Here is a 27,317-nt window from a genome sequence, read left to right on the forward strand (position 1 = left end):
GGCTGTATGACAAAAAGGGATTAGTCTGTCAACAGTAAGTGATGCTGCTCGGACCCAATCAAACAAGCGGCAGCAGTCCAGGTCTGTTGGATGTACGAACCAATCAGATGCATGCTTAGCCGACAAACCTTTATGCCTCCCTTGCCTCACAGTGAATCACAGCGTGCTGCTCATTCCAGCTGTCCCTCTATGACAAACAGATTATGACTCAGCCTTCGCAGAGACGGATTGCTCTTTAGCGCTTTCTTTACCATCCAAGGCGGGGTCGCCACATCCACTAAACGTAGACAGCAACCTCGCTATCCAAACAAAACTGCAAGGTAATTAACTCTTTTCACTCATCCTATGACCACAGAAACGAGCCTACACCGGCTTGTGCAGCATTACTCATCATTGCTTTCCAATCTCACAGTTTGTCCCGTTCACTCACCAGGACATACTGAACCAGATTACTTTTTTGTCCACATAACACTGTGAGCTGGGACTCAATAATCAGAATGCCCAGATTTCACAAGCTGCAACAATGTGACCAATAATCTCCACTGAGGTTTCTAAGCTAAGGTACATTGGTGTCTTTCTTACTATCCAAACAGTTCTTTTTAACCATCTGCTTTTATAAGATAAAGCCTTTTCCAGAGACAGTGTTTTTTGCTTCCTTGAAGTGTATATATGTAACATCAGACCACCTTTGGTTGGATTTACTCTTTTAGAATCATAATTCCTCTTTGAGACCTGCGCCTGTCTGTCTTCTTTCCTGTGACGTGCGCTTTAAATCAGTGGGTTACCACAGCCAGTTTCCAGTGAGCATACACACAGATTTTGCTCTCCACAAGGGTAAGGACTGTACCCTTATTTTCTTACAGTTGCAATCTGAATAGGAGATTCATTCTAGTTTAGCCCACTGGACTCTGAAAACAATCCTTTTTCTAAAAAAAATGTTTTTGTGTGTCTGCCTCCACACAGGGTTCAGTTTCCTTCTCCTCGCCCTGATGAAGGCTTCTATCAAAAGGTTTTGCCCAGTAGGTGGCATTTATACCGAAACATGACATGGATGTTATTTCAAAAAACCTCTAAAGTTCATTTGTACTTTTCTCTGACAAGATATGGATGTTCTGTCTGAATAACACTTGGAGTAGAGTTCCTTTTGGACTCTTTCATGACACAAGCACGTCGGCCGACCTGCTTTTAACAAACCAAGTTTGTCTGACAAAATAATTGGTCACTGTGGTACTTTGAATATTAGTAACATAGGCCACCTTTTCCTAATAACATATATTTTGCTCCAAATTTTGATTTCATTTTTTCATCTTTTTTTAGATTAATTTATGTACATAAAAAATTTCTTCACTGATATTTTGACTTTTTTTTCTTCGTTCTCTTTGGTTGAGTATTGTATCATTATGAAAATGAATTTTCTGTGTTGTGAAAAAGCTAATTTCTTATATGTTTTTCTCCATTTATATGTATTCATTAAATTGTGAACCAATTAACAACATGGATTATTTTCAGTATCTTAAGAGGCCTTAACTAATAATGATATCTGTTTTGGATACACACCAATTGAAATCAATGTAATTCCTTCCTTGTATTCGTTTTAGCACAGTGGATATCATTGTTTGTTTTCTCATTAAATGTCCAGATACACTTTTTGCTTTAGGGACTCTCCCTAATTTACTTTTTGTATGAAGATGAGAGATCTAACAGCATAAGGATGGATAATTGACCCTGGTCCATGTTCAGTCACAGATTTGTCTGTAGGTCAAGCATTGTGGTCTCGGTACTGTGCCCTTTCCTAAAGCCGGAGTGACAGGACAATAAAATACCCTTGTCCTCCAAAAACATTTGGAATTGAGTGTGTTCCACCTTGTCCACAATTTTAAGCAAGAAGGGTATGTTGGTAATCAGACGATAGTTGTCCAGAATGAAGGGATCTAAAGAATCCTTTTTTAGCAGGGGGTCATCCAGGCCTCCTTCAAGAATAGGGGTACACTACCCTCGGCGAAGGAACAATTAACCAGCTTTGTTACCCAGGTAGCGAAGATGTCTTTACACTCTATAAACAGCGTGGACGGACAGGTATCACTTTGACATGACGTAGGTTTCATTTCAGACATAGGGCCTCATTACAAATCAGGCGGTCCGGAAATAACGGTGGCGGTAAACCCGTTGGAGGACACGGATATTTTATTGTCCTGTCACCGGCAGCATCACGAGATGCTGCCGGTGTTTCCATGATCCCCATTCCCATTGAGTCCCAGAGGAATCAATGGGAATGGGGATTAACACCATTCTGCCTCCGTGATTCCCAGGAAACCGGGGTTGTAATGCCCCGGTAATTCCGGGAATCACGGAGGCGGAATGGTAATACGAGTCCGGCGGTAACTAGGCGGATTTACCGCCTCGGTTACCGCCGGACTCGTAATGAGGCCCATAGTTTTTACAATGAATGATTCACAGCAAGGAGAGAAATCAAAAACATGAGGGGATCTCAGATGGCAACTCCCCTAAGGCATCCTGCATCAAGACATCCATGGTGTCCTTGATCTGCTGAATATTCACCTGATGGGCCCCCACCTAGTTGGAAAAGAAATTGTGAATTGCTTGACACCATTCCTTATCCTTAACGGGCCCTATTAGGGAACGGGGGTTTGCTTTTGAACTCACGTAGGATCGAAACTAATTCCTTGGAACTAGATTTAGCGTTCTGGATCCGACAATTATAGACTTCTGATTTTGCTTTAATCAATGCCTCCTTGTACTTTTTTGCCAAAGATTTATATTTAGTCAACGATGTACTAGGGGGGGGTCTTTATGCCAGAGACGTTCTGCTGCGCACTTTTCACCCCCTAATCACGAAGATGTAATCGTTGAATCAGGATTTATGTATAGTTTCTGTTTTGAGGAGACATGTCTTAAGGAGTGCTAGTTGGTTAGTAGTGTCGGTCAGGACTTTGGTGATGTGTAAAGCAAGATCACTAGCACCATTGATGTCGTCCAGTGCACCCAAGTTTTGTACTAAGATGGGGCCGAATTTTACAAAGGTGAGTTTTTTCCTATTACGCATGCAAGCCTCCAGAAGGTTTAAGTTACTTAACTGTAACTATTATACTCTTACGTCCCGTCCCCTTTCCTCCATACTGCATGGGCGTCCCTTCCAAGGGATGGGAGATGGAACCTTTTTCACCTTTAAATTTAAAGGCGCGCAGGGGTGTGGCCCTGGAAGCATGCATTGCCCTGACACCGCCCTCTGGCGCCACACCTCAGTCCCCTTTTCCGGACCGACTGGAACGGGCCGAATTCACCAGAGCTCCTGGGTTTGGCTTCGGCCATGTAATTCCACGCGCGGATACTTCTTTGCTTCTGTCTTTTGTCTTTTTATCATTCAGGTACTCTGTCCTCAGGTGTCACGCTCCTCCCCGGCGCATGTCGACTTCTACAGGGTTCAGCAGGTGTCCATCCTGCGATGGGCTCTTTCCGACTAAAGACCCCCATGCCCTCTACCTACGGTGCTTTGGCCCAGACCACGGGTGGCAAGCTTGTACCGTGTGCGATGCGCTCTCCTCGATGTCTCTGAAGAACAGACTAGCCAGGTGGAGGGAACTCTTCCAGAGATCGCCTCCAAAGGACTTTGTCTATCATTGATCCAAGCCCAAGGTAGGGCCGCCCCTTTCCTGCATACTGCATGGGCGTCCCTTCCAAGGGATGGGAGATGGAACCTTTTTCACCTTTAAATTTAAAGGCGCGCAGGGGTGTGGCCCTGGAAGCATGTATTGCCCTGACACCGCCCTCTGGCGCCACACCTCAGTCCCCTTTTCCGGACCGACTGGAACGGGCCGAATTCACCAGCGCTCCTGGGTTTGGATTCGGCCATGTAATTCCACGCGCGGATACTTCTTCGCTTCTGTCTTTTGTCTTTTTATCATTCAGGTACTCTGTCCTCAGGTGTCACGCTCCTCCCCGGCGCATGTTGACTTCTACAGGGTTCAGCAGGTGTCCATCCTGCGATGGGCTCTTTCCGACTAAAGACCCCCATGCCCTCTACCTACGGTGCTTTGGCCCAGACCACGGGTGGCAAGCTTGTACCGTGTGCGATGCGCTCTCCTCGATGTCTCTGAAGAACAGACTAGCCAGGTGGAGGGAACTCTTCCAGAGATCGTCTCCAAAGGACTTTGTCTATCATTGATCCAAGCCCAAGGTAGGGCTGCTCTTTTCCAGCGCACCCCGCAAGGGAGACTCATTCCTAAGGACTCCGGCAGTGACTGAGGTGTGGCGCCGGAGGGCGGAGTAAGGGCAGCACATGCTCCCAGGGCCGCACCCCTGCGCGTCTCTAATTTAAATGGGAAGAAGGTTTTTTTCTGGTGAAAAAGGTTCCGTCTCCCGTCCCTTGGAAGGGACGCCCATGCAGTATGGTGCAAAGGGCACTAAGAGTACCTTAGTCACTACGGTGAGTAACTTATAATTACTCCTACATCCCATCCCCTTTCCTCCATACTGTATGGGGTGTCCATCGCTAGGGATGGGAAAAGGAACCTTTTTCACCAGAAAAATAATCTTCACCTTTAAATTTAGATACACGCGGGGGCGCTGCCCTGGGAGCATGCGCTCCCCTGATCCGCTCACTGAGCCACTCCTCAGTCCTCTTTTCTACGTCAACGGGAACGGACCGCTTTCACCAGTGCTCCTGGGTTAGGCCTCCGGCCTTGTAATTCCATGCGCTCTTCCCCGGAGAACTATTCTTGTCTTCTTTTTTCTATTCCAATTGTTAGGTACTGCTCTGTCCTCTTGCACCACACTCCTCCCTGGTACATGTCGACGGCGGGGTTCAGCAGGTGTCCAGCCTACAAGGGTCTCTTCCCAACGTCCGACCCCACGCCCTCTGCCTCCGGTGCTTTGGCCCAGATCACGGCTGGGACAGCTATACCGCGTGCCACGCCTTGACTCTGGCGCGCTCAAGAATCGACTAGCCAGGTGGCGGGAGCTCTTTGGAAGATCGCATCCAGAGGACCTTAAAGCATTTGTTCTCCACCGCAAGGTTGACTTCTTCCTTGGGAAGCGCTCAAGCGGGAGGAACCTCTCCGGTCCTAAAACCAGCAGGAATACTGAGGCTGCTCCAGCTACCGGGCGAGGGGTTGTATGCTCCTACCGGTGCTACCGCTGAGGGGCCGTCAGGCTTTATTACCGGGTCCCAACCAGACGGGCTATGCCCTAATAACGGACCTATGTTTGAGGGGGCGCATGCACGCAGCACTACTGGCACCATGGCCGAGGACACCGTGCCTACCAGGCCTCGACTTGAGGTGCAGGGAAGGTTTCAACCACCAACGCTCAGCGTACTGGTGGAGGCCGGTGCCAGCTCCCCAAGTATCATGACTTGGGCAGATGGCGCGGAGCAAAACAAAATGGCAGCTCATCCAGTGCCCTTTCCCTTCGTATATCAGGCAGGGGAGCACGCTTCCAGGTTTGATTGAACGACACCTATCACCTGCTCAACATCCTATCCCTCCACTTCGCTGGGCAGATAGACATTGCACAATTTAGCGAGACTGGGCATGCCCAGGACACTGCAGCCTCAGGGCCCTAACCCTATCCCATCAGACACACGTCTGGCTTGTGAAGACAGGTTCTTCGAGACGTTCCTCACCCTCATGAGATCACCACAGATGAGTACCATCCTCGGGGACATGCTCCCTGCTGTACAGCCGCAAGTACCCACGGCGGTACCGCCCCTGGCTCCAACTCAGCCCCTGGCTCCCATGCCTGTACCAATCTTGACCACTCCGGCTCTGCCCCCTCAGCAGCCTATGGGACTGATAATCGGCACGCCACAGCTACCTGTGCCTAGCACTCCTCCGGCTCCCACGGATCCGCAGGACACATCAGTGGACACAGATGAGGAGGAAGACCAGGACACCCCATCGTCAGTGAAGGCTTTTCATGAGCGACTGGCGGGGATGGCAGAGTACCTAGGCTGGCTGAATTTCTTAGGCTACATCCTCTTACTAGAACTGGAATTTCACTTTGAAAGCATTAGCCAAAAAAGGTTGGCTCAAGCCACACTCTACCCAGCCTACCAACAGGCGTCTCAACGCTAAGTACAGGCAAACTGAAGGGGACACCCTCCTATTGTCGACGGACCCCTAACCGCACTCCTCGGTCATAGCGGCAGCATCACTATACTCTAAGCCACAATCTTCCTCTGCGGCTTTGGACTCTGCACTCCTGGGCAAGGAGGAAAAGCTCTTGCAGGCATTCAGGAAGAAAATGTTCTCTAATGCCACTCTCCACCTGCGCCAGGCCAACGTTGGCGCCATGTTGGTGGCTGTCAACCAGAAGTTGCGGCGGGAAATCGAAGATTTCCTTCCTGAGCTCTCCACCCGCAGCCAGGCTCACTTCAAGGCTGGGCTGGCGGAGGCCAAAATCATGGCTCAAGATATAATGAAGTTCACGGTGGCCCACATTGACACACCAGCCCGAGCCATTTGTATTGCCATGGACAGGAGAAGGATGGCTTGGCTCAGGGAGAGAAATTTCAACCAGGACATGCAGAAACTCATACTAGACCTGCGTTTTGAGGGGGGCAACAAGTTCCATTCAACAACAGATGAGTAACTTGATAAGAAAAAGAATAGCTCGCAGACAGTGAAATCTTTATCTATTCTTACTACATCCACACCCAAGACCTACAGTCAAACGCACCAGCGCTCGGACAAGGTCAGTCCTTCGGAGGCTTTAGGGGCTTCCAGGAGAGATGGTCCAGACAACCGGACAGATGCCCTGGCCAGCACAGGCGCAATTAGCACAAGGTGGCTAACATAGGTTTTTCCAGTCACCCTCCTCAGCCCCAGTCTTAAAGGGAAGAAGTTGTGACAGGCTCTCCGGTGGGAGCAGGCTTGCCCTTCAAGTACACTGCTGGTGGACAAAGTTCACTGACCCATGGATCCTCTCTGTGGTATCCACAGGCTTCCGGCTCCCGATTCCACCTCCTCCTCCTTCCTCCCCTCCGCTCCCGCAGATAGGTACAGCAACTCTGCTGGTGGAAAACCGCTTGCTTGCAGCAAGCAGGGCAGATGAGGAAGTCCCAGTATCGCAGCGTGGCCTGGGCTTCTATTCACAGATTTTCACCATACACAAAGAGAAACAAGCTGGCCTGAGAGTTGTGTTGGACCTTTCCTCCTTGAACCTTTCCCTTCCCCTCCAAAAGTTCAAGATGGTTACCCCAGCCTTCATAGCAGAGACATTGTGTGTGGGAGACTGGATGTGCTCCCTGGATCTGAAGCATACCTACCTACACGTCCCGATCTGGGAACCCCATTGGTCCTTTCTGAGGTTCAGTGTCATGGATTTTCACTTTCAATACAGGGTTCTACCCCTTGGACTCAATTCAGCCCCCATGGTCTTAACAGGGCTAATGAACGCAAGGGCAGCCCTACTCTGGGTACATGGCTATCACATTTATCCATATCTAAATGACTGGCTAGTCAGGGCGAGATCTCAGGAGGCGGTCCAGCACACAGCATCTGCCCTCATGGATAAACTATACGTCCTGGGATTTTCTATAACTCTCAAAGTCAATTATTGACCACGCAGACTCTGACCTTCCTGGGGCTGATATGGGACATGAGGTCCGAGAGGCTCTTCCCCTCAGCGAACAAGATCGCAGCTATCAAGAGGGCCGCTGGACATTTTTCTCCGCAGAGAAATGACCTCGGCGTGGTGGTACCAACACCTGTTAGGAGTCATGGCCGTATGTCTACTTGCAGTGTCACATACAAGGCTCAAAATGAGGAGGCTGCAGCTGCACTTCTCAGCCTCCTGGAATCAGGAGAAGGGATCTCAGGTGGAGCAGGTCAGCATACCACAACATCTCCACCAGGATCTACTCTGGTGAGGTACAGGCATCAATCTGCAGATAGGCAGGCCCTTCCGGGAGCCGGCACCTCAGGCCACCATTACCACAGAGTAACCCCTAGAAGAATGGGGGGGAGCTACCCTGGACAGCCACAGTGTTCATGGAGTATGGTCACGTCAGGAGCAGCTGGCGCACATCAATTGTTCTCGAGATGATGGCTATCTGACTTGCCCTCAAAGCCTTCCTCCCCATGATCCATGCAAGTCTATACTCATCCAGACAGCTCCACCTGCATGTATTACATCAACCAGCAGGGTGGCACCAGGTTGTCTCCCCTCTGCAGAATGTCAATCAGCATTTGGGAGTGGGCTCTGCTGAACAACATGCACTTGTCGGCAATCCACCTCCCGGAGGAGTCCAACCTAGAGGCGGACAGGCTTGGCAGGCTGGGCTCAGACAGCTACGAATGGCAGTTGAACAAGGAGGTCCTTCAGGGGATCTTCACCAGGTGGGATCATCCACAGGTGGACTTCTTCGCCACCAGTCCAACAGGAGATGCCCAAAGTCTGCCTCTTGGCTGGGGCAAGGTGGGGGTTCGTTAGGCAATGCATGTCAGATCCCGTGGAACAACATGAACGCGTACGCTTTTTTCCCCCCACTCTCCTGATGCACAGGGTCATCTGCAGGGTCAGGGAGTCGCGGTGCCTTCGGCACATCCTGATAGCGCCATTGTGGCCCGCAAGACCCTGGTTCTCTGTCGGATCAGCCCCCGGTACACCTTCCGGTAAGCCCAGCATTCCTACTGTCGCAGCAAGGGGACACCGTGGTTCACCCCACCCTGCAGAAGTTAGCCTTTGCAGCATGGTTCTTGAACAGGTTACCCTGAAGCATCTGCACCTGTCACAGGCTAACCTGGCTATCGTACAAGGGGTTAGGAGCGACGCTACCAGGAGCCAGTACAAAAGCAAGTGGACCAGGTTCTGTCACTGGGCAGAATCAAATGAAATTGATCCATTGACTTGCTTGTTGGACGACGTTCTATCCTACTCGGCGCACCTCGCCCATTCAGGGGTGCAAGTAGACACATGCTGCACGTATCCAGCGGCCATTGGGGCCTACAAGAACTCGGGTGAGGAGGTCTTTTCATCCTCCAATCCGGTGGTTAGGCAGCACTTTGCGCGTCTGACTAGACTGTATCTACCCATCAAGAAACACCCGGTGTCGGACCTTAATGTGGTCCTGGGCGCCCTGGCACATAAACCATTTGAACCTATGACATCTGCGGACATCAGGCTAGTTACCAGCAAGACGGCCCTGCTAGTGGCCTTACCTCGGCACGCCAAATGAGCGAAGTCCACGCGCTGGTGGCGTCAGAGCCATTTACTACATTTAAAAAGGACCAAGGTGGTTATCAGAACACACACCGCATTTCTACCGAAGGTCGTCTCCTCTTTTCACCTGAATAAGGAGATAGTGTTACCAACATACTTTGCAGACCCTAAGGATGAGGCTCAGAGGGTATTGCACTGTCTGGATGTCAGACGTGTGCTAAGATTTTACCTGGACAGAATCAAGATCTTCTGTAAATCAGATGCCCTCTTCATCACCTTTGGGGGATCAGACTGGTGCTGATGGCCTTTTTAGCTTCAATCCAGGGAAAGAATGTCCTGATAATTACTGACAGTAGGTTGCCATGCATTACCTCAACAAGGGAGGTGGTGTAGGGTCACTACCACTGTGCAGGGAGGCAATGCAGCTCTGGTTTTGGCCACTACAAAACAGAATCTCTCAGTCAACTGTTCACCTAGCCAGGAAAGAGAATATGACAGCAGATGCTCTGTCATGATGCCTGCTCCCGGGGAGCCGGTTCAAGCCCGGCATCCCCGAAAGCGGACATCCAGTCCCCAAGGAAGGACCCAGCAACCCCATATAGGGGCCCTTTGGACAGTGTCCTGGCGCAGGCTCATAAAAGACATCAGTCCTGGCGCCATAGGCGCCAGGCTCATTATGGGAATGCTTGGGTGCACTTACCTGATGCAGACCATTCTGCAGGATCCCGGCCTCCTTGAGGCCTGAAAGGAACTACTTTACCTGTGGGACTAATTTACCATCCGGGCGTGGTCGGGGAAGGATACATACCTGATTGGAGGAAGGATACATACCTGGAACTTCTTCCAAGGCTATTTAAACCCCACCCGAACAGCCACACGTGCTTCGCGTTGTTCTGCATCCAGCAGCTGGACGCTCACCGTGTCTGCTCCTGCATCCTGACTTCTGCCACGCCTGCCAGCATCCTGGATCACCTGCAAAGGAAGAGAAGAAGAGAACAGAAGAAGGAAAAGTCCTTACCTGCTAAATCCGCATCCCGGAGACATCTCGCCGACAATCCTGAAAAGGAAGACTTTAATTTAAAAGCTCATCGCGTCAATCGCTGCAGCGCCGCATTCCACTCACCTTTACAGGGCGCCTCCATGTTCAGCAGCGATCATCCGGATTCGCAGTCAAGCCCCAGCGCCTAGGGAGAAAAAAAACCAGAACAAAAGGTGAGAGAGAGAAGGGAATAAGGAAAGCTAAATCTCCATGTTAAGACTTACCTGTTGATTCATTCCCTCTTCATGTCGGGTCCGCGCCGCATCCTGGCATTTCCGGACCCCGGCCCCTAAGGGGAAAAAGAGACATCAGCGTTAATGAGCGAATGAAAAGACATTACCAAAAAACGCTCATTAAACACTTACCTGATTTCTACAATGATTTCACCTCTCATCTCGGGTCGGTGCCTGTTCCCCGGCATTCTGTACCCCGGCACCAATGGGGAAAAAGACACTAGCATTAGTACATTAATGCATGGACACAAGGGGAACCTCTTATCAAAAAACTTACCTGGAAGCCAAGCAAGTTTGGCTCTCACCAATCCGAAAATCCAGTGAAGTAACTGGATACCAACGCGCCCCTGCATCAGAAGCAGGATGGAGAGCTCGTCCTTCCAGACCCTAATAAGGATACTTCTGCGAGCCAGACAAGCCAGATTTGGGGGCCGGGTCCAGTCCGTCTTCCGAACCCTGCGCATCACCTTAGAAGAGGTCATAGCAGCGCGAACCAGGCCAGCGCCTCCGTGGGAGTCAGGTGAGCGTAACATGCTCTGAACAGGCAGAGCATGATCTCCCACGAGCTGGAGTTGGCTCCGGAAGTTCTTCTAGAGATCTTTGTCATTTGGGGAACCCCACAAGTGGATCTGTTCTCATCCAGTAACAGGAAGTATGACCTCTTCTGTTACAGGGAATTTCCTCAGAGGAGCTCTGGGGGACGTGTTCATAGTGGACTGGGAATTTCCACTCCTGTATGCGTTCCCACCATTCCCTGTCATCCCTCATGTCATCAGGAGGCTGAGGAAGTTTGGGAACTCATGATCTTGATTACCCCGGATTGGGTCCGAGGACGTGGTTCCTCGACCTTCTAGACATGTCCATCTGCCCTCTATTCTGTCTTCTGAAGAGAGTGAATCCATTTTTGCAGGAGAGAGGCTGTCGTCTTCACCCAGGAATCCGAACATTGAACCTTCATACCTGGTATCTGAAAGGCTAAGATACAAAGATTGGGACCTCCCAGAAGACCTTATGGCGGTGTTCCTTTCGGATATGAGACCAGCAACTAAAGCACTATATTGATCCTTTCTCTTGCAATACACCTGCAGTGCTGTCCTTTTTACTGCACATAGCCTATCAGAGGCTGCAGGTGGCTACCATTAAAGGGGTACTTGGCAGGGTTATCCATTTTTAAACAGAGGTCAGAACAAGGCTCTTACTTTAAAATGCAATGTCATACAATTCCCGAAAGGACTGACGCATACTTTCCCACCGGTCCCTTTTCTGGTTCCGTCCTTGAATTTGAACCTGGTACTTACATTTTTTTCGGGAGCGCCATTGAAACCTCTCTGTTCCTTTCCTCTCAGGTTACTAAAATGGAAGACCATTTTTTTTTATAGGCCATCACTTCTGTCGCAGGATGAGTGAGCTACAAGCTTTATCATGTAAACCACTTTTTACAGTATTCTCTAAGAGATTGTAGTTTGGACGGTTTCTCCTTCCTTCAGAAGGTTATATCTGAATTTTGTTGAACTCCGAAGATTACATAGGCAGCTTTTTATCCATCTTCTCAGCCTTCTAAGGATAAAGAGAGGTTGACAGGCTTGACCGGAAAAGGGTGCTTAACTTTTACATTTCAAGAATGGCAAATGTCAGCCAGGATGACCGACTATATATTGGCTACACTAGCCACAAGTTAGGCCAAGCTGTGACCAAACAAACTCTATCATGTTGAATCGTTCTATGCATCTCAGAATACTACTCTATTGCTGGAAAGGATCTCCCTGAAAATCTAAGAGCCCATTCCACCAGAGGAGTGGCCACGACTTCGGCTCTTCAGAGGTGTACCAGTTTAGGACAATTGCATACCGAAACTTGGTCCTTACTCCATACTTACTCATTCTCAAAGCATTGCCTGCTTGGACATGCTGCCATTCCAAGACATTTGCTTTGGAAGAGCAGTGCTGCACAATATTATGGGCTCAATAAAACATTTCACAAACATCCACTTCTCCCTCCTCCAGCTTAAGAATTGCTGTCGGAGTCCATCTAAAATGAGGAATCAGTAGGAGGACACAATCCATTAGAAGAACAAATTACTTCCCCTGGTTTTGTTCTTTCAAATTGATGTTTCTCCCACGGATTCCTCATCGCCTACCCATCTTTCTGCAGGTGAATTTTTTATTACTTCTCTTTCAATGCCCATGCGCTTTATTTATTCCTTAAAACTGCTGAGCAGAAAGAGGCCAAAACTAGGAACTGAGGCAACGGGTGCAGTGCATGCTATTTATACCATCATCGATGTCCTGTCCGGACATAGCAATTGTAACCGTCGAGGGACACTGATGCCAGGTGAATTTTTTATTACTTCTCTTTCAATGCCCATGCGCTTTATCTATTCCTGTCGAGGGACACTGATGCCAGGTGAATTTTTTTATTACTTCTCTTTCAATGCCAATGCGCTTTATTTATTCCTTAAAACTGCCGAGCAGAAAGAGGCCAAAACTAGGGACTGAGGCAACGGGTGCAGTGCATGCTAGTTATACTATCATCAATGTCCTGTCTGGACATAGCAATTGTAACCGTCGAGGGACACTGATGCCATGCACTGTGTGTGTGTGTGTGTGTATGGGTGTGTGTGTGCAGTTAATCTTGTAAGGCAAATTACTATTGCTCATATCTGGTTTCAGACCCACCTGGAAAATATAAAGTGGTTGCTTATCTTGCAGAGATTTGTGCCATGGGAAAAAGCATAAGCTTCCTCCATCATTTCATAAGAGCCTCGCCTCCTTTTTTAGTCTTATCCATATTTCACCCATCTGCCCTAAAACATACCAAATGTATGAGCACAGCTCATGGGCTTCTACACCAATTCGTTGAATTGCATACAACAATCTATTCCTATTTTCCAGTGGGATAGTGTTGGGAACTCTGCTGATCGCAATCTTGTCAGTACTTCTCGTTTAACCACTACAAAAGCCATTGTATAGATTTTTTCACCAGTTCTCCCACCCTGAGATGCCCAATTGTGTAAGCTTTAGGATTTAGGCCCTGGTCTACTTGTTCAACCACTAACTTGTTCACAAACTTCTGTGACCTTCTTTCCGAATGGATTTTGTTTTTCATGGGGCTTTCTTAATTTTAAATCTACACCAAAAATATAGATATTTTATGTAGACCCCAGAATACTTTTTTGTTTCCAACAGATGTTAAATTTTTAATAAATACCAGAATCTTCAAATGTGAGCTTGAGTGAATTGACATTGAATTCTGCTGCTTTCTACCAGTTTGACATTTATTTTTTTAGGTCTGGTGAAAATGATGTTGAGTACAGCAATAGCAACATGGAACTGGAAGAGGGAGAGCTTATGGAAGATTCCGCTGCTGGGGCATCAGGTATGATAAAGTTATGGATAATCATTATAACCCCCATAAAAGTGGTGTTGTCATAACGACAGGGATACTTTAACTGACAACTGGCAGGGGCCAATAAATGTTCTGACATTTGGTAGTCTAGTCATGTCTGCGATATTTTAATTCAGAATTATTTTGACAACCAATATTAAAATGCATCTGAAATTAGGAAACGACGAATGAAAAGAAAAATTACATATTGAAAGTAAGTAGAGAAGCAATTTAAAAATACAATCTTCAATTATCTTTATAAGCATATTTCCAATTTATTACCAAATCATGTTAATCTGATAGAAACATTTGATTACTGCAATTGATAAAGGAACTTAATTTCCACTAGATAAACATTGCCGAAATGTATAGATTAAAAGTCAGTCATCGTCATATACAAACATTCCAAATTTAGAAATCCTAAAATTTCTCAATAATGGACATTAGCAAAGCAATGATAGAGATTCAATAGTGTCTGGCTGTTTACAAAGCAAACAATTTGTTTCTAATACAACAGTTTTGCAATGAAGGTTAATAAACTCAACTGTGGGTGTCGAATTCAGCCTGAAGTTAAGAAATTGGGATTGCCAGTAAGTGTTTGGCAATTTCTGCGATTATTGCCAAAGTGATCCCAGAAGTCTTTCTCCTAAAGTACAATTTCTGTAGAGTTTGTGCATCTTGCTAATTGCAATGGCATTGCCCCCAATATTTTAAAAAGCAATATTCTTTTGACTTCTGTAGGATTATTGTCCAAAATTTCGGGAGGCGTTTGAATGGTCAGTAATATGGCATCACTATTCTGTGAAAGGATGGTGAGCAGAAGACTCTGGTTGAGACTGTAACCCGGGATATAGGCCGGTAGTAGAGAAACTCCCAGAACACCCCTTGTTTTTGCATCACTGTTATGCATATCATTTAAAATTGGCCTTAATGTTCTCTCATACATGATTTTTTTTTTTACTCGCTCAAAATAGAAATGCGGGTGGAGGATAACCATTTATAAAACAGTTTTCCACTTGAGCCAGCCTTCCAATGAGACCAACCTAAGTTTGTGTCGAATGATTGCAATAGGGACACAGCTAGGCAAGGATAGCTTCTTTTTTCCAAATAAACCCTTCTATTTTTCCAGGATTTTAATTGGAGGCCAGGTGGAATATTTCCAGTCCATGCAGTAGATATGGAATTACTTTGGACTGTGAAAGTTAATAAGTGGACCTACCATATAATGTATTAACCTGTATAATTTGAGAAACTAACATTGCTTTCTCCTTTAGCCTAAGCACTATGTCCTGTTTGCTAGAAATTGCATCCAAGTTAAAACCTAGATATTTTAACTGTTTTACAGGTTGTAATAAACAGGTACTGATTTTCCAAGTAAAGCCTTATGGTTTCCTACTTGATTTGGAAAGTCTTATAATTTCGGTTTTATTATAATGTATCACCAAGCCATTATGACTAGTATTGTTGGATAGCATTAATCAAATATTGAAGATCCAACTGGGTCTGATCCAGTAGAATGACATCCTCTGCATAAGCTAGCCAACATATTTTTAAGGTATCCAAACATGGTGCAGCAAAAGAGGCCTTCACGAAGCAGTCCCCTATGTTAGATACATATTAAACAGGCAGCGAGCCAGAACGCATCCCTGCTGCAAATCTCTGGATGTGGAGAACTCCTTAGACAAAGCGCACTGCCGAGTCAGCCTTATTTGAATCAGAGTATCCCAATGTAAGTTAAGTGTATAAGAATGGCAATCTGGCTGTCTGGGCAGGGACATCATTTCACCAAAATGACAGGGGTAGTGGAAGAGACATCACACAACCCTTGACCTCTGACATCCCAGGAAGGTATGTAATTTGACCCCACCACGAAGTGATATCTTGGGAAGCGATGGAACACGACCTTTCACCCCTTGGCAAAACAGGAAGTTGCATCACATAGGATTGTTCCTAAATACACTATGAAAAATATGGTTACGATATCACTATAAAGTGATATACATTTCATACAAGAATGGATCACCATATGCATCGTTTTGATCAGTGTGTATAGGCCCATATTACCAAATTACTGTGAATCCAAGCAGACGTCCATGGCCAAATGATTTATGTAGCACTTCCGCATAAGCGCTTTATATAGAACAAATATACATACAATATGACCCATCCTGTGTTGGTACTCATTTATGGACTTCAGAAGAATTAAAGGCTCAGTTGAGGTGTTTAAGAACAGACTAAATCAGTTACTCACCACCTGAAGTGTGCCTGAAATAAACATTTAATGAGTTTAGCAATTATTGTATAGAATTCCAGAAATTGTTTGTTATTCTTATTCTTTCTTATTTAGGGTCACCGCTGAAAGTGTTAAACTTGTGGAGCCCCTGTTTTTTTTTTTTTTAAGAGGCCTGACAAGAAAGCCATCCCTTCCAGAAGCAAAGAACCACATGGTGCTGGCCACCACCCAGGAGTTTGCATTTAAATTTAAAAAAAGAAAACTACAAAACTTTTCTTTTTTTTGGGGTAGCAAGGGAGACCAAATAGGTTGCAGTTGCGACCCCTAAATGACGTTCCTGTGTCTGGGATCTTCCATTTCTTTAATTTATTCCACTGAATCAATTTACAGTGTCAAATGCTATTGATAAAAATCAATGCATTCACCAAAAACAGCTGGGGAATCTTTCCGCTGGAATGTTGGATTACATGCATAATTACCTAATTTTCTGAACGCATCCATTTCATCAAGAAACATTTCAGAGACAATTTTCAAATGTATCTTTAATAGCACAATATTTGGATCCATAAAATAAACCAAACGATGTCCTTAGGTGTTATAGAATGGAAGCATGGAACTTGATCCAGAACTTTGACATTCAAACGGTTCAACATATTTTGTTGGTTGCTTTGAAGAACAAATTCTAACAAGAATTGATCAGCAGTTTTGTAAGTTAAGTGGGCCAAATTACCATCTAAATATTTTTTTACAGGAGCCACAGTTCTGCTTAGTTTGTTGCGATCCGACTCAGGATTAAGGCGGGTTAGAGTACTCTCGTTGATGTTGCAGAGTAAACAAAGGATGGATATGGCACTCTACTGTTTGAATTTCAACAGTGGTTTTTGTTTGTCTCAAGAGCCTGTTTCCAGTTACCATATGATGACAATCCGTGCTTGAGTGGATCTCAACGCCGTCTTCTGGGTTCAAATCGAGGTCTGAAGTTTGCATAGAGGCCTCTGGATTTTCTTTGTCTGTTTAAATGATTGCTTCTTTTTCGGTGGCCGCTTCCTATGCTGCTCCCTCTGTGAGGTGAACATTTTGCAGGAATTTCCTGAAGTTCTTTCTATTGGCCCTTTCCCTGTTTTTATTGTTTGTTTGTGATGGGCCTTTATATTTCTTCAGTGTAACTAAGCCCTTGATTCATATTGCTCCTGTAGTTTATGCAGTAAGTATACTAGTCAATGATTTTGATCTAGTATCAAAAATAGCTTTCTTTCTTTTTTCTGGGTTTTCACTGTTTGCGTTCTTTGGTATCCTAGTTCTTCTCTTTGGCAGTCAGCTTCCAGGGTTTCCAACTGAATATTTATCTCACTCAGCACAATAGTGTGAGATTTAACTTATATGCTAGTATTATCATATAAATTCACAAAGGAGTTTTGAACCATATTGAGAGCTGAAATTAAGGGAACGGTAAGTTTTATGTTATCTGCCAGTATCGTGTACATTAGGGCTACTGGTAAGACACTAGTTTGCTTCCTCCATAGAATCATGTTTTGTCAGGAGCGAGGGAAGACCATCCAAACATGGTGTCGACTGAGCGTCCATACATAGTTTTCCAGTGATAAGCTCCGGAGGAAGATCATTGGGGTTTTCAAAAGGTGTTTCTTTTTGTGACCTCGGTGCATAAGTGCTGGTTAATAGCTGTAGGGTACAAATCCGTAATCTTTGAAGCGAAGGCCACTTTTTTTGCTGTCTTTACCCTTGCAAGTTTTATTTTTCAACTTTGATTCAAGCTTTGGTTCAACCTCTGTATTCTTCAGGCTAATACAAGCCTGCAAGGTTATTTCGCCTGGGTCTGAGGTGAGGGGGGTTAAATGGGTGTCATGTGAATTGAGGACATTCAATCCAACTTCCTTCAGTTTGGTTTTATTGGTTTGGGATTCGTGCAACAGAATCAAGTACTGTGGTAATTCATTAGAACTACAGTCATCCAGTTTAGATTTGCTCTGCAGATTATACATTTTACAAGCACTCTGTGGTGAAAATTTACTTAGCACTCACCCCAGCGCGCACCATCTCCTCCGTCCTCCAACTGCCTCAAGCTGCAGACACACTGCAACACTCCATGCGGCGCTCCGCACTGGCTTATACCCTTTCAGTTCCCTAATGGTAACACCAAAAGAGGTCCATGGAGCAACGTTCTCCAGCAACGAACTGCAGACACTCGGCATCAGTGTATTAAGTCTCCTCAGAATGATTTTCTCTTATTTGTACAGGCCTTTCAATGATGAGTGATCACTGATTATGTACTAACTGGACTTCTTGTGGTTATTCTTGGTTTTTAGTTACATATATAGACAAACTCTGCTTAAGAGCCTCTCATTGGTGATAATAGTGTTTGGTAAGATTCTAACCCTAGTGCTAAATCTACCTCACTTGCGAGAACCACAGACCTTTTTGCTTTACTGGTGGATTATGAGTGAGTGGGAACTTATTTCCACACTCTCAGATCCTTTCTCTTTTTATGGGTGTCATTTTTAAGCCTCTCCATAGTGTCCTTTTAATGTTATCCTCTTTGGCAACTTTTTGTTATGTACCTTTTTATTGTTACAGGGTTGACCTTTGGGCTCCCCTTTTACTTCCTCTGGCTAACCTTGTGAGAACTACAGTTTGCAAGCGTAGAACAGATTTTTCTATCCCTTCTACCTTTTGTTCGGTAAACACCAGCACACCCTACCTTATGTGGAATGCTGGGGAGAAACAATGTATCCCCTTTCTCATTCTAACTGTAACATTTATGTTACAGGGGCAAGCTTACCTTAAATGGCTGTTGGCAGTGAACCTTTTTACAAATTCGGTTCACCTTTACTGCAGGCTGTTTCCACAGCCCCAGTAAAGGCACCCATGAGTGCTCATTTTACCAAAATGGCCCGCCTTCTTTTTTGCTATTTTAGCATTCCTTGTCCTTTCTTGAATCTTCCCCGGCCCTCCAGGGTGGGAAAGTCCTTTGTGTGATTTTGATCTTCAGCGGGAGACCTTGTCAAGCAGCCCTGGCTCCAGAGTGTCTCTGCAGGCAGGAAGCGAGGGAGGAGTCCAAATCTCAGCAGCCCTTTATCTTCCAGCCTGACTGCGAGAATCCAGTTAGAACTGGGAGGCTGGCTGTCCTGAAAGGACAGCCAACCCTCCAAGTTTGAATGTTGCAAGTCTGTTTGATTGGCTGGGTTCCTCTATAAAAGTCCGACCCTGGATGCTGAAGATGTAGTAGACCACTGGACATGAATCAAAGATGAAGAAACCGCGGCTGAGATGATTTCCGGTGACCGGAGAGCCTGCTGTGTAGCCAGAGCCTGTTAACCTTGCTTCCAAGCGAGCTGGGGGCTCTGAAAACTACGACTCCACCCAGAGCCTGGTGAGATCCACTAGACTCAAGAAGACCTGCATTTTGGGCCATCCCACGTCGTACTGCAACCTTGTGAGGCTGCAATACCTCTATACCCTGCAACCTTAAGCCATCGTGCGGTGCATGGTCTTCCGATTTCCAAATCAAGCTGAATCTTTGGTGGCGTCGTGCTGGACTTCCAGAGACGTGAATCGAGTCTGAAAAGTCTCCTCACCACAATGATGGACCTTGCAAGTGATGAGAATAGGACCAGCGATATTGTCATCTTCTGGCTCCTGAAAAGGGTGCCAAAACCACAGAGCTGGATCCAGCTGCAAAGCAACTCTTGCCTGAAGCCTTCCTCATTGATCCCTGCTGTAGAAGCCCTTCCAGTAGCTTGTCTTCAGTCTTAATGATAAAGGAATTAATCATCCAGGTTTTTGACTGCAGATCCGGAAGTCCTCTTGCTGCAGCTCTGCTAAGGTACTGTGTTTACTGGGGTATTTATTTTCCTTACGCCTGTGTGATTTCTGTAAAGCTTTGGGGTGTTCTTGTGATTGGAAGTCCTCTCCAGTTCACCCAAGCCCACTGCTGGAATCCTCTTATGGTGTCTTCTCAGAAGTCCTTGGACCCTAACTAACTTTAAAGTGAAATAATTGTTTGAACAGTCTTCCATAGGAACTCTGATTTTTGCCTGCAACAGAAGCCTATCTCACTCTGCCTACAGCTGGCTCCTAGACGACTAGGGTCCCGCTTCTGCCCCTGAGTGAAACTGTGCAATGGCATAGGGAAGGACTGGATAATTAAAGTATTCTGTCTTGAAATGTATAACAACCTACTTGTGGAAGAGTTGGTTGGTAACTGTCACACTGAGAGTGAGCAGTTATAAAAGTTCTTATTTACTTTGAACGTGTGTTGTGCCATTCTGAAAAGTATATAAAAGGTTATTTTACTCACCTGTGAATTGGTTGCGCCTCTTCCCCAAAGGTAATGCTATTTGCTTCACTTTTCTATTCCTGTTAGGATATATATGTATGAGTGTCCCAATTGGGTCTTGCTTCCCCTGACTTGCTGGTAGCCTGTCTAGAATAAGTCTGCCTTAGGTTATACTTGGCTTTAAGTTGCTGGTAGCTCTTTTAAAAAGTATATGTATTTAACTTAACTTAGCTGTGTGCCATCCTAAAATAAGTTAGAATTATTCCTTACCTCAGTCTGTGTTCCACTGATCTGAAAAGCAACTGTAATAGTATATTACATTATTGGGTTTTACCTTTCTAGAATAGCTGTGCCATTCTTAATAAGTGTTCTTTAGGTGTAGCTGACCTTGGTCTGCATGGTGCAATCCTAAATTAGAGTAAAGAGTTCTTGCTCTTCTCCAGCATGGGGTCTGGCATGGATTCACATGCTCATGAATATACTCCCCGTTGTCGGGCCGGGAATCCTCGGTAAAAGAAAAAAACAGTTTCACTTACAGACTGTATTTCTCCTCTAAACCAATCACTGAGCTCTGGATTAATCTGCCCCCAGCCAATGACTTCCCTCTCCATCAACCCCTCCTCTGGCAGCCATCTTTAGATTTTTAACGGACGTTCAAGTTTTGGGAGTCCTCGTTTTTGTTCCGTGAGCTGTTCTACGTTTTCACGCTTTTTTCGATAAAAAGTTCTATTTTTGTCAAATAGAGCATGTGTGCTCTTTCGCTCCTTCGGCTGACAAACGGGGATCCGTTTGTCGTGAATTTAAATGCCCCTAAAGGGCAAGAATCGTCAAAGTTTCATCGAAGATTCCAGAAGGCCATTGGGCCTACTCTGCACTCCAGACCATGTCGGAAGAGAAGAGTGAGGGGAGTTCCCTTTTTAAGCTCTGCTCCAGCTGCGGAATGTGTTTGCAAAGGACAAACACCTCCAGTGCCTTTACTGTCTCCATCCGGATCACAGGGAAGCGGATTGTGAAATCTGCCTCGGGTTCTCCAAGCAAATCGGGAAGGATCGTCAAAGTAGGCTGGCGGCGTGGCTCAGCGCCAAGGCCTCTGCCCCATGCAGCAAGCAGTGCATGTCTCACCCAGGACCGGCTGGTCCGAGGAGCGGGCGTCTAAGTCTTTTGAGGGCACTCCATCTGTGGGAGGCCCCAAGATCAGGCCAAGCACTGCAAGTCTGTTTCCAACGGTGTTGCTGCGCTCAGCTTCACCATCTGCCTCCATCTCCAGCCCCTCCTCGAAGAGGAATCGGCTAACCCGTTGAAGCTGTGGGAAAAGCCTAAGAAGATGAAGGCACAGGAAAAGGTGACCAACTTGCCCCAGAAGGCCCAGGTGAAGTAGTCGACGATCGAGTTGGTGGCGTGGCGCCCTCTCAAAGGCCAACGGTGCTGACCCAGTCAAGCTAGCCCCGAAAAGGCCCGGAGTGTCCCTACCCCCGAGGTGGGAGGCCTCGGCCAAGCTGGTGGAGAGGACACCGGAGAAGAGGATGCCATCCCTAAGCCCGAACCCAACCCCTCAGGATGCAAAAAGGTCGGGGAGAGGGGAGGAGGCTTCAACTGTACTCCAGGGCACAGATTTTTCTTCCTTGGACGAGGAGGACCAAGTGTCAGTATACACGGTTCAGGAGGATGTGGGGGACGCTGCCAGCTACGGATACCACGAAGGGGACACAATGGCAGAAATATAGACAACGCCGCAGAGCCCAGTAGGCCTACCACCCTGGCCTACTTGGCCTACTTGTATTTATAATAAACCTTTATTTTTTATAATACTTCGGGTTGTAAGTGTTTCAAATTAATCCTGGGTATACTACAGGTTCAGTGTACTTTCCTATAGCTCTTTCTCCCACCTAAGATAAGCCTGGCTGCTCTGTCTACGCTACCATATACTTGGGTGTTAACCTTATACTAAGAGTGGAGTCTAGTAATGTCTCAGTTGAAAGGTTTTACTAAGCCTTTAGTTGGACCTCAGAAAAACTGACCTAACAGATTAGCACATACAGTACAATGATAAGTAATGTAATGTAAGTGGTCTTACATAGTTCCCTTCTGCCACTATTGCTGGTACTGCTGCATGTGGCTTTGTAAGAAAAAAGGTGAAAGATGCAGATGTGAAACCTTTAGTGTTGATGGGTGCAGGCCGCAAGTACCCGATTCCCGAATGCCAATCTGCTTTCTATGGGTTTAATGGAGAAACTTTTGAGTATGTTATCCATAGAGAAGAGCCCAAGATTTGATAAACCACAGTACTTTGGGCCTGGTTAGCCGCTAATGTGAGTGTGTGATAGGGCTAAAGAGGAGAGTCTTGTCGTGGCTCGGTTATGGTTGATGTGCTAATTGCCAGGGGTGTGGTTGCAGTTTGTGGGGGTGGGAGGCCCTGTGTTATGCAGTGTAAAGTGGTAGGAAATCTCAGAAGGGAGTTGGTTCAGTTAGTCCGAGGCAAGAGGGATCAGGCTTTATGGCAAAACAACCTGCACCCAGCACACCTACCCCTGGCCGTTATGTCACATTTATTTAGCTCCCAATGCCACCCCTCTTTGTCTCAAATAGATTTGTTGTACCCCATGAGATCAAAATGAGCATCTGCAAGTTGGCTGGAGATGGAAAGAGATGGCATGGGTATTCAGACATTACCAGAGGAAAGTTTGCTTGAAATTTGTGGGCAGCAGTCACCCATTTCACCTTCTTGATTATGTTGGTTAGGAGGCTGAGAGATTCCTCAAACCTCCCTCTAGTGTGCTCATGTTCTATGCTCAACTTTTTGCTTGGGCTTTTGCCTGTCAAAGCATAGCAAGGCATTATCCAGGCTTTCGTCTGGAATTTGTTTCATCCATAGGTCTACCCTGCTGTCTCCTACAAGCCACAAATCCTCTCACACAATACAAATTGAAATGCCCCTTCACACCCAACCACCAACAGCCACAACTCACCAGGTTTAGAAGCTGCACCAGGCCTTCAGTATCAGAGTGAAGCTGCAACTCTCCAAAGGGGTTATTCACAGTGAGACAAGTATCAGAAAAGATAGATGGAGTGTTGATTCCTCAAAATAATGTGCAGCACCTTGTCCTAAAAAAGGGGACGTGGTGTGAGGGCTCCAGGATGGTGAAGAGCAGTGTGTTGGCAGTGCCAGACCAGGCTTTTTGGAGAGGAGGTTATGATGGACTTTCCAATGAAACTGGAATCTCAAGTTTGCAGTCTGCCTCCCTGCTAGGTAAGGGTCTCGGGTTGGAGATTTCCTTACTTGTGCCACAGCAAACTGATGAAACCAGGGCAAAAACAACCATGCTTTATTCATCTGCATTTTAACCCCTAAACTGCCATGGGTTCATCCCCCAACCCCCCCCCCCACCACTCGTCCCCCCCCCTCCCCCTGTGCCAAGGCCTTTTTTGGTGATTTTGGTATGTCGCCATTCAATTCCTTGTAACATTTTTGTTACTTGAGATATCTCGGCCAAATTTGGCCCCTTTTTTTCCCACATGTAGGCGGTCATAACACCACCAATGAATCCTAGTTTGCTATAGTGGGGAGAGAGAAAATAACCAAAAAGTGAGGAAATGTTGGGTTTTTGACAGGCAATGCTAATAAAATTATGTACAAAGAAGCCTGTGGTGTTTTCTTTGTAAGTGCTAGGAAAAATGGTTTTGCTGTGCTGAATTCCCCATTTTCCAGGAGTGGAAACCAAAAAAACATATTTTGATATGGTTACCAGCCATTTTGTGAGAGGTAGGCGATTTTGGCCTTTTTTTCCAATAGGACATGCGTGGACGGAATGGAAGAGAAGGTTAGAAAATTCCAAGTTTAGGAAGGGATGATTTGCGCAGGACAGGCAACAACTATGTAGGGAAAAACTCTATAGTTTGGGAAAAAATCGGGAAAATGACAGGAAAGAAAAGGTATGTGGTGGAAATGGTTGGCCCGCTAAGGCAATGGCTTCTGTGAATTTTGAGAAAAACAAAGCTCCACTACATTCCCTCGACTCTTCCAGTTAGGAAATCACACATTTTTCGTAATGTTTAAAAAAACAAGCAATACCACAAGCCAAAAACCGAGCCATGGTACACAGGATTTGTATGCTTACGGCCTAAACAGACGTACTTAGCAGGGGTCTCCATCCTTATCCATAAACGCCTTCCCTTCGTTGCACATACAGCGGGATCCTGAAGGACGGTTTGTTTTGGTGAGATGGATGTTGTTCAGCAGTGTGTTACCCTCCTAAACATTTATGGCCCGACCAATGATAGCTCTGGGTTCTTCCTGCATGTTTTTACGCAATGCGCCCATGAGATGAGCCCACTCACGTTCATTGGATTGGGCAGGATTTCAATGTTGCTCTTTAACCTGGTTGGGATAGGTAGCCCCCCTGCCACCGCCCACGACCTTCAAAAATACACTGCTGTTGCTCCTGATGGAGGAGCTTTGATTACGACACTCCGGAAGGGAGCTTCACCCGCAGAGACTTATTTTTGTTACTCAAATAGTCATGGGAACTATGCCTGTCTTGATTACTGGATACTGTGCTCTCAAATGTTGTTGATGATTCACCAGTGTGCAATCAGACCCATTACTATCTCGTACCATGACTCGGTGGTACTACACATACGGCTACCGGTTGTGAGTCTACAGTCCCCCTGTGGAGATTGAATCTAGTGGCAATATAGTACCCTCATTACATAGAGCACCTGGTGCAACACACAGAACGTTTCTGGGATGATAATTTGACAGTCGGCTTCTCGGCGGTAGGCTGCTGGGATGCTTTTAAGGCAGTACTTGGGAGGCATTGTATTACTGAATGGGCATATAAACTGGAGGGCTGGAGGCAGCATGAACAGCAGCTCCATGGGGAGCTTCTAAGGTTGGAGTGGGCGCGTAAGGCTTCCCGGGATAGGTCCATGCTGGGCAAACTCCAACATTGTTAGAGCTCAAAGAATGCACTATGCTACGAGCACAGAAGTTCTTTTCCAAATAGCCAACTCCATTTTTGAAAGCAATGATTGACCACTACGACCGATGGCTGTTCTATTACTTGGCCACCAGAGAGCACAACTCATTGATGCAGTTAAGCATGACTCGGGTGACCTGCTCACCGATACCAAATTGATCAACGATCGCTTTTTAGCTTTTTATCGCCAACTATACGCAAAGCTGCCTCCTCCCGCCAAAGAGGCCCTGTCTGAATTTTTAAACTGACTTCAGCTGCTCACCGTGACGACAGATGATCTGGCCAAATTGAACGCTCCAATTGAAGAGGGAGAAGTGGTAGCAGCCATATCGAGGCTGGCTGGAGCGAAGGCTACTGGCCCGAGCCCTTTCGAGTGACCTATACAAAGCGTTGGTGGACAAGCTAGCCCCCAGACTTACCGGGGTCTTTAATGAAGCCAGGGACATTGGGGCTTTACACTGACTACCGGCTCCTGGCCAACATCATAGTTTTTCCCAAACGGGGCAAAGACCCGACTGAGTGCGGTCCACATAGGTCAGTATCCCTTATCAACACTGATGCAAAGGTTTTGGCCAGGTGCCTAGCACGCCGACTGGACCCCCTTCTCCCGCGGCTGGTCCACCCAGATCAGACCAGTTTTATTCACGGGCGTCACTCGTGACAGTCTGAGGTGGTTTTTGAACATATCGGCTGTCACAGCGGATCGTGATGTCGTTTTATCCCTCAATGCTGAGAAGGCATTCGACAAGGTCAATTGGACCTATATGTTTGCAGTTCTGCTGGTTTTCGACATCGCAGGATACTTCATAGATATGGCCCGGCTACTATATGCTGCTCCTAGGGTGTTGGTGGTCGTGAATGGTTTTACTTAGGAGCCATTCCGGTTGAACTCAGGCACTCGACAGGGCTGTCCCTTGTTGCCCCTCCTTTACGTTCTAATCATTGAACTGCTTGCAGAAGAAATTCGGCGGGATCTGGGGAGATGAAGGGCATCGCTAGAGGAGGGAGTGGACACTGCATTTCATTATACGTGGATGATGTTCTTCTGTATCTTGCTGGATGGAGATTCAGCCTTCCTCATATCCAATACATATTATACAGCTTCAGTACACTGGCAGGTATAGAGTTCACTATGATAAATCAGAGGTTATACCACTCCGCACAGACATCCCCTATGATCCGGGGGAGGGGGGGGAGTGGGTGGCGCACTTTAGGCTACAACTGAATAACATCAAATACTTGGGGATTTGGGTCGGCCCCTCAGTACTCTCCCTTATTCAAGATATTTATATCCTGCTTTAATTTAAAAAATTCTATTTGATTTGCACAAATGGAATTCTCTACCCCTATAATTGCGGAATAGGATAAATGTGGTTAGAATGAACACTCTTCCCAAATTAGTATACCTGGCACAATTGATTCCCTATCCTCTGCCCTCAGGGATGCGGCACAGCCTCAATAGACATATTGGGAAATGTATTTGGCACCACAAGAAGGCTAGGCTAAAATCAGAATGGCTTTGAGGCTCCAAACAGGATGGAGGAATGGCACTCCCCGCGTGGGACTCTTATCACCTGGCTGCGCAGACCTGCTGGATTAAGCGGTGGCTCAACCCGACAGAGGTGGCTAGTTGGCATGAATGTGAACTAGCAATCTTGCGTCCCCTCTTGCCTAGGGACGTGGTGGCTCTCCCATGGGCCTGCATTCCACACCACATTACATAATACCCCATAGTGGGTTCAACCTTAACATCTTGGCTGCAGTTGCTGAAAAGTCTGGGTGCGATGTTCAGTCAATCCTGGGATGGCTTGGACTGAGTGCTATTCTCATTAACGGCAGGGTGGGGAAAGTGAAATGACCTGACTCCGAAGCTTGGCGGCAGGTTCGCATAATGGATCTTTTTGAGGGGATTTCCCCCCCTTCCCCTTTGCTGAGGTCAGGACAATGTTAGGCTTCCAAGGAACGGCTTGGCTAGAGT

General features: G+C 46.5%; 1 protein-coding gene across 5 annotated transcripts in view; it reads left to right on the top strand.

The window, feature by feature from the left end:
- TRIM37 (tripartite motif containing 37) overlaps positions 1-27,317 on the top strand; it is a 1,981,866-nt gene that overhangs the window by 1,408,218 nt on the left and 546,331 nt on the right. For all 5 annotated transcript variants that reach the window (XM_069615157.1, XM_069615154.1, XM_069615156.1 and 2 more), the window contains one exon: positions 13,739-13,827. In XM_069615157.1, the coding sequence (XP_069471258.1) occupies positions 13,739-13,827 (89 nt within the window). The remainder of the gene's footprint in view (positions 1-13,738; positions 13,828-27,317) is intronic.

This window comes from Ambystoma mexicanum, chromosome 9 (genome assembly GCF_040938575.1).
Source record: "Ambystoma mexicanum isolate Mex_15411 chromosome 9, UKY_AmexF1_1, whole genome shotgun sequence".
Taxonomy (NCBI): Eukaryota; Metazoa; Chordata; class Amphibia; order Caudata; family Ambystomatidae; genus Ambystoma; species Ambystoma mexicanum.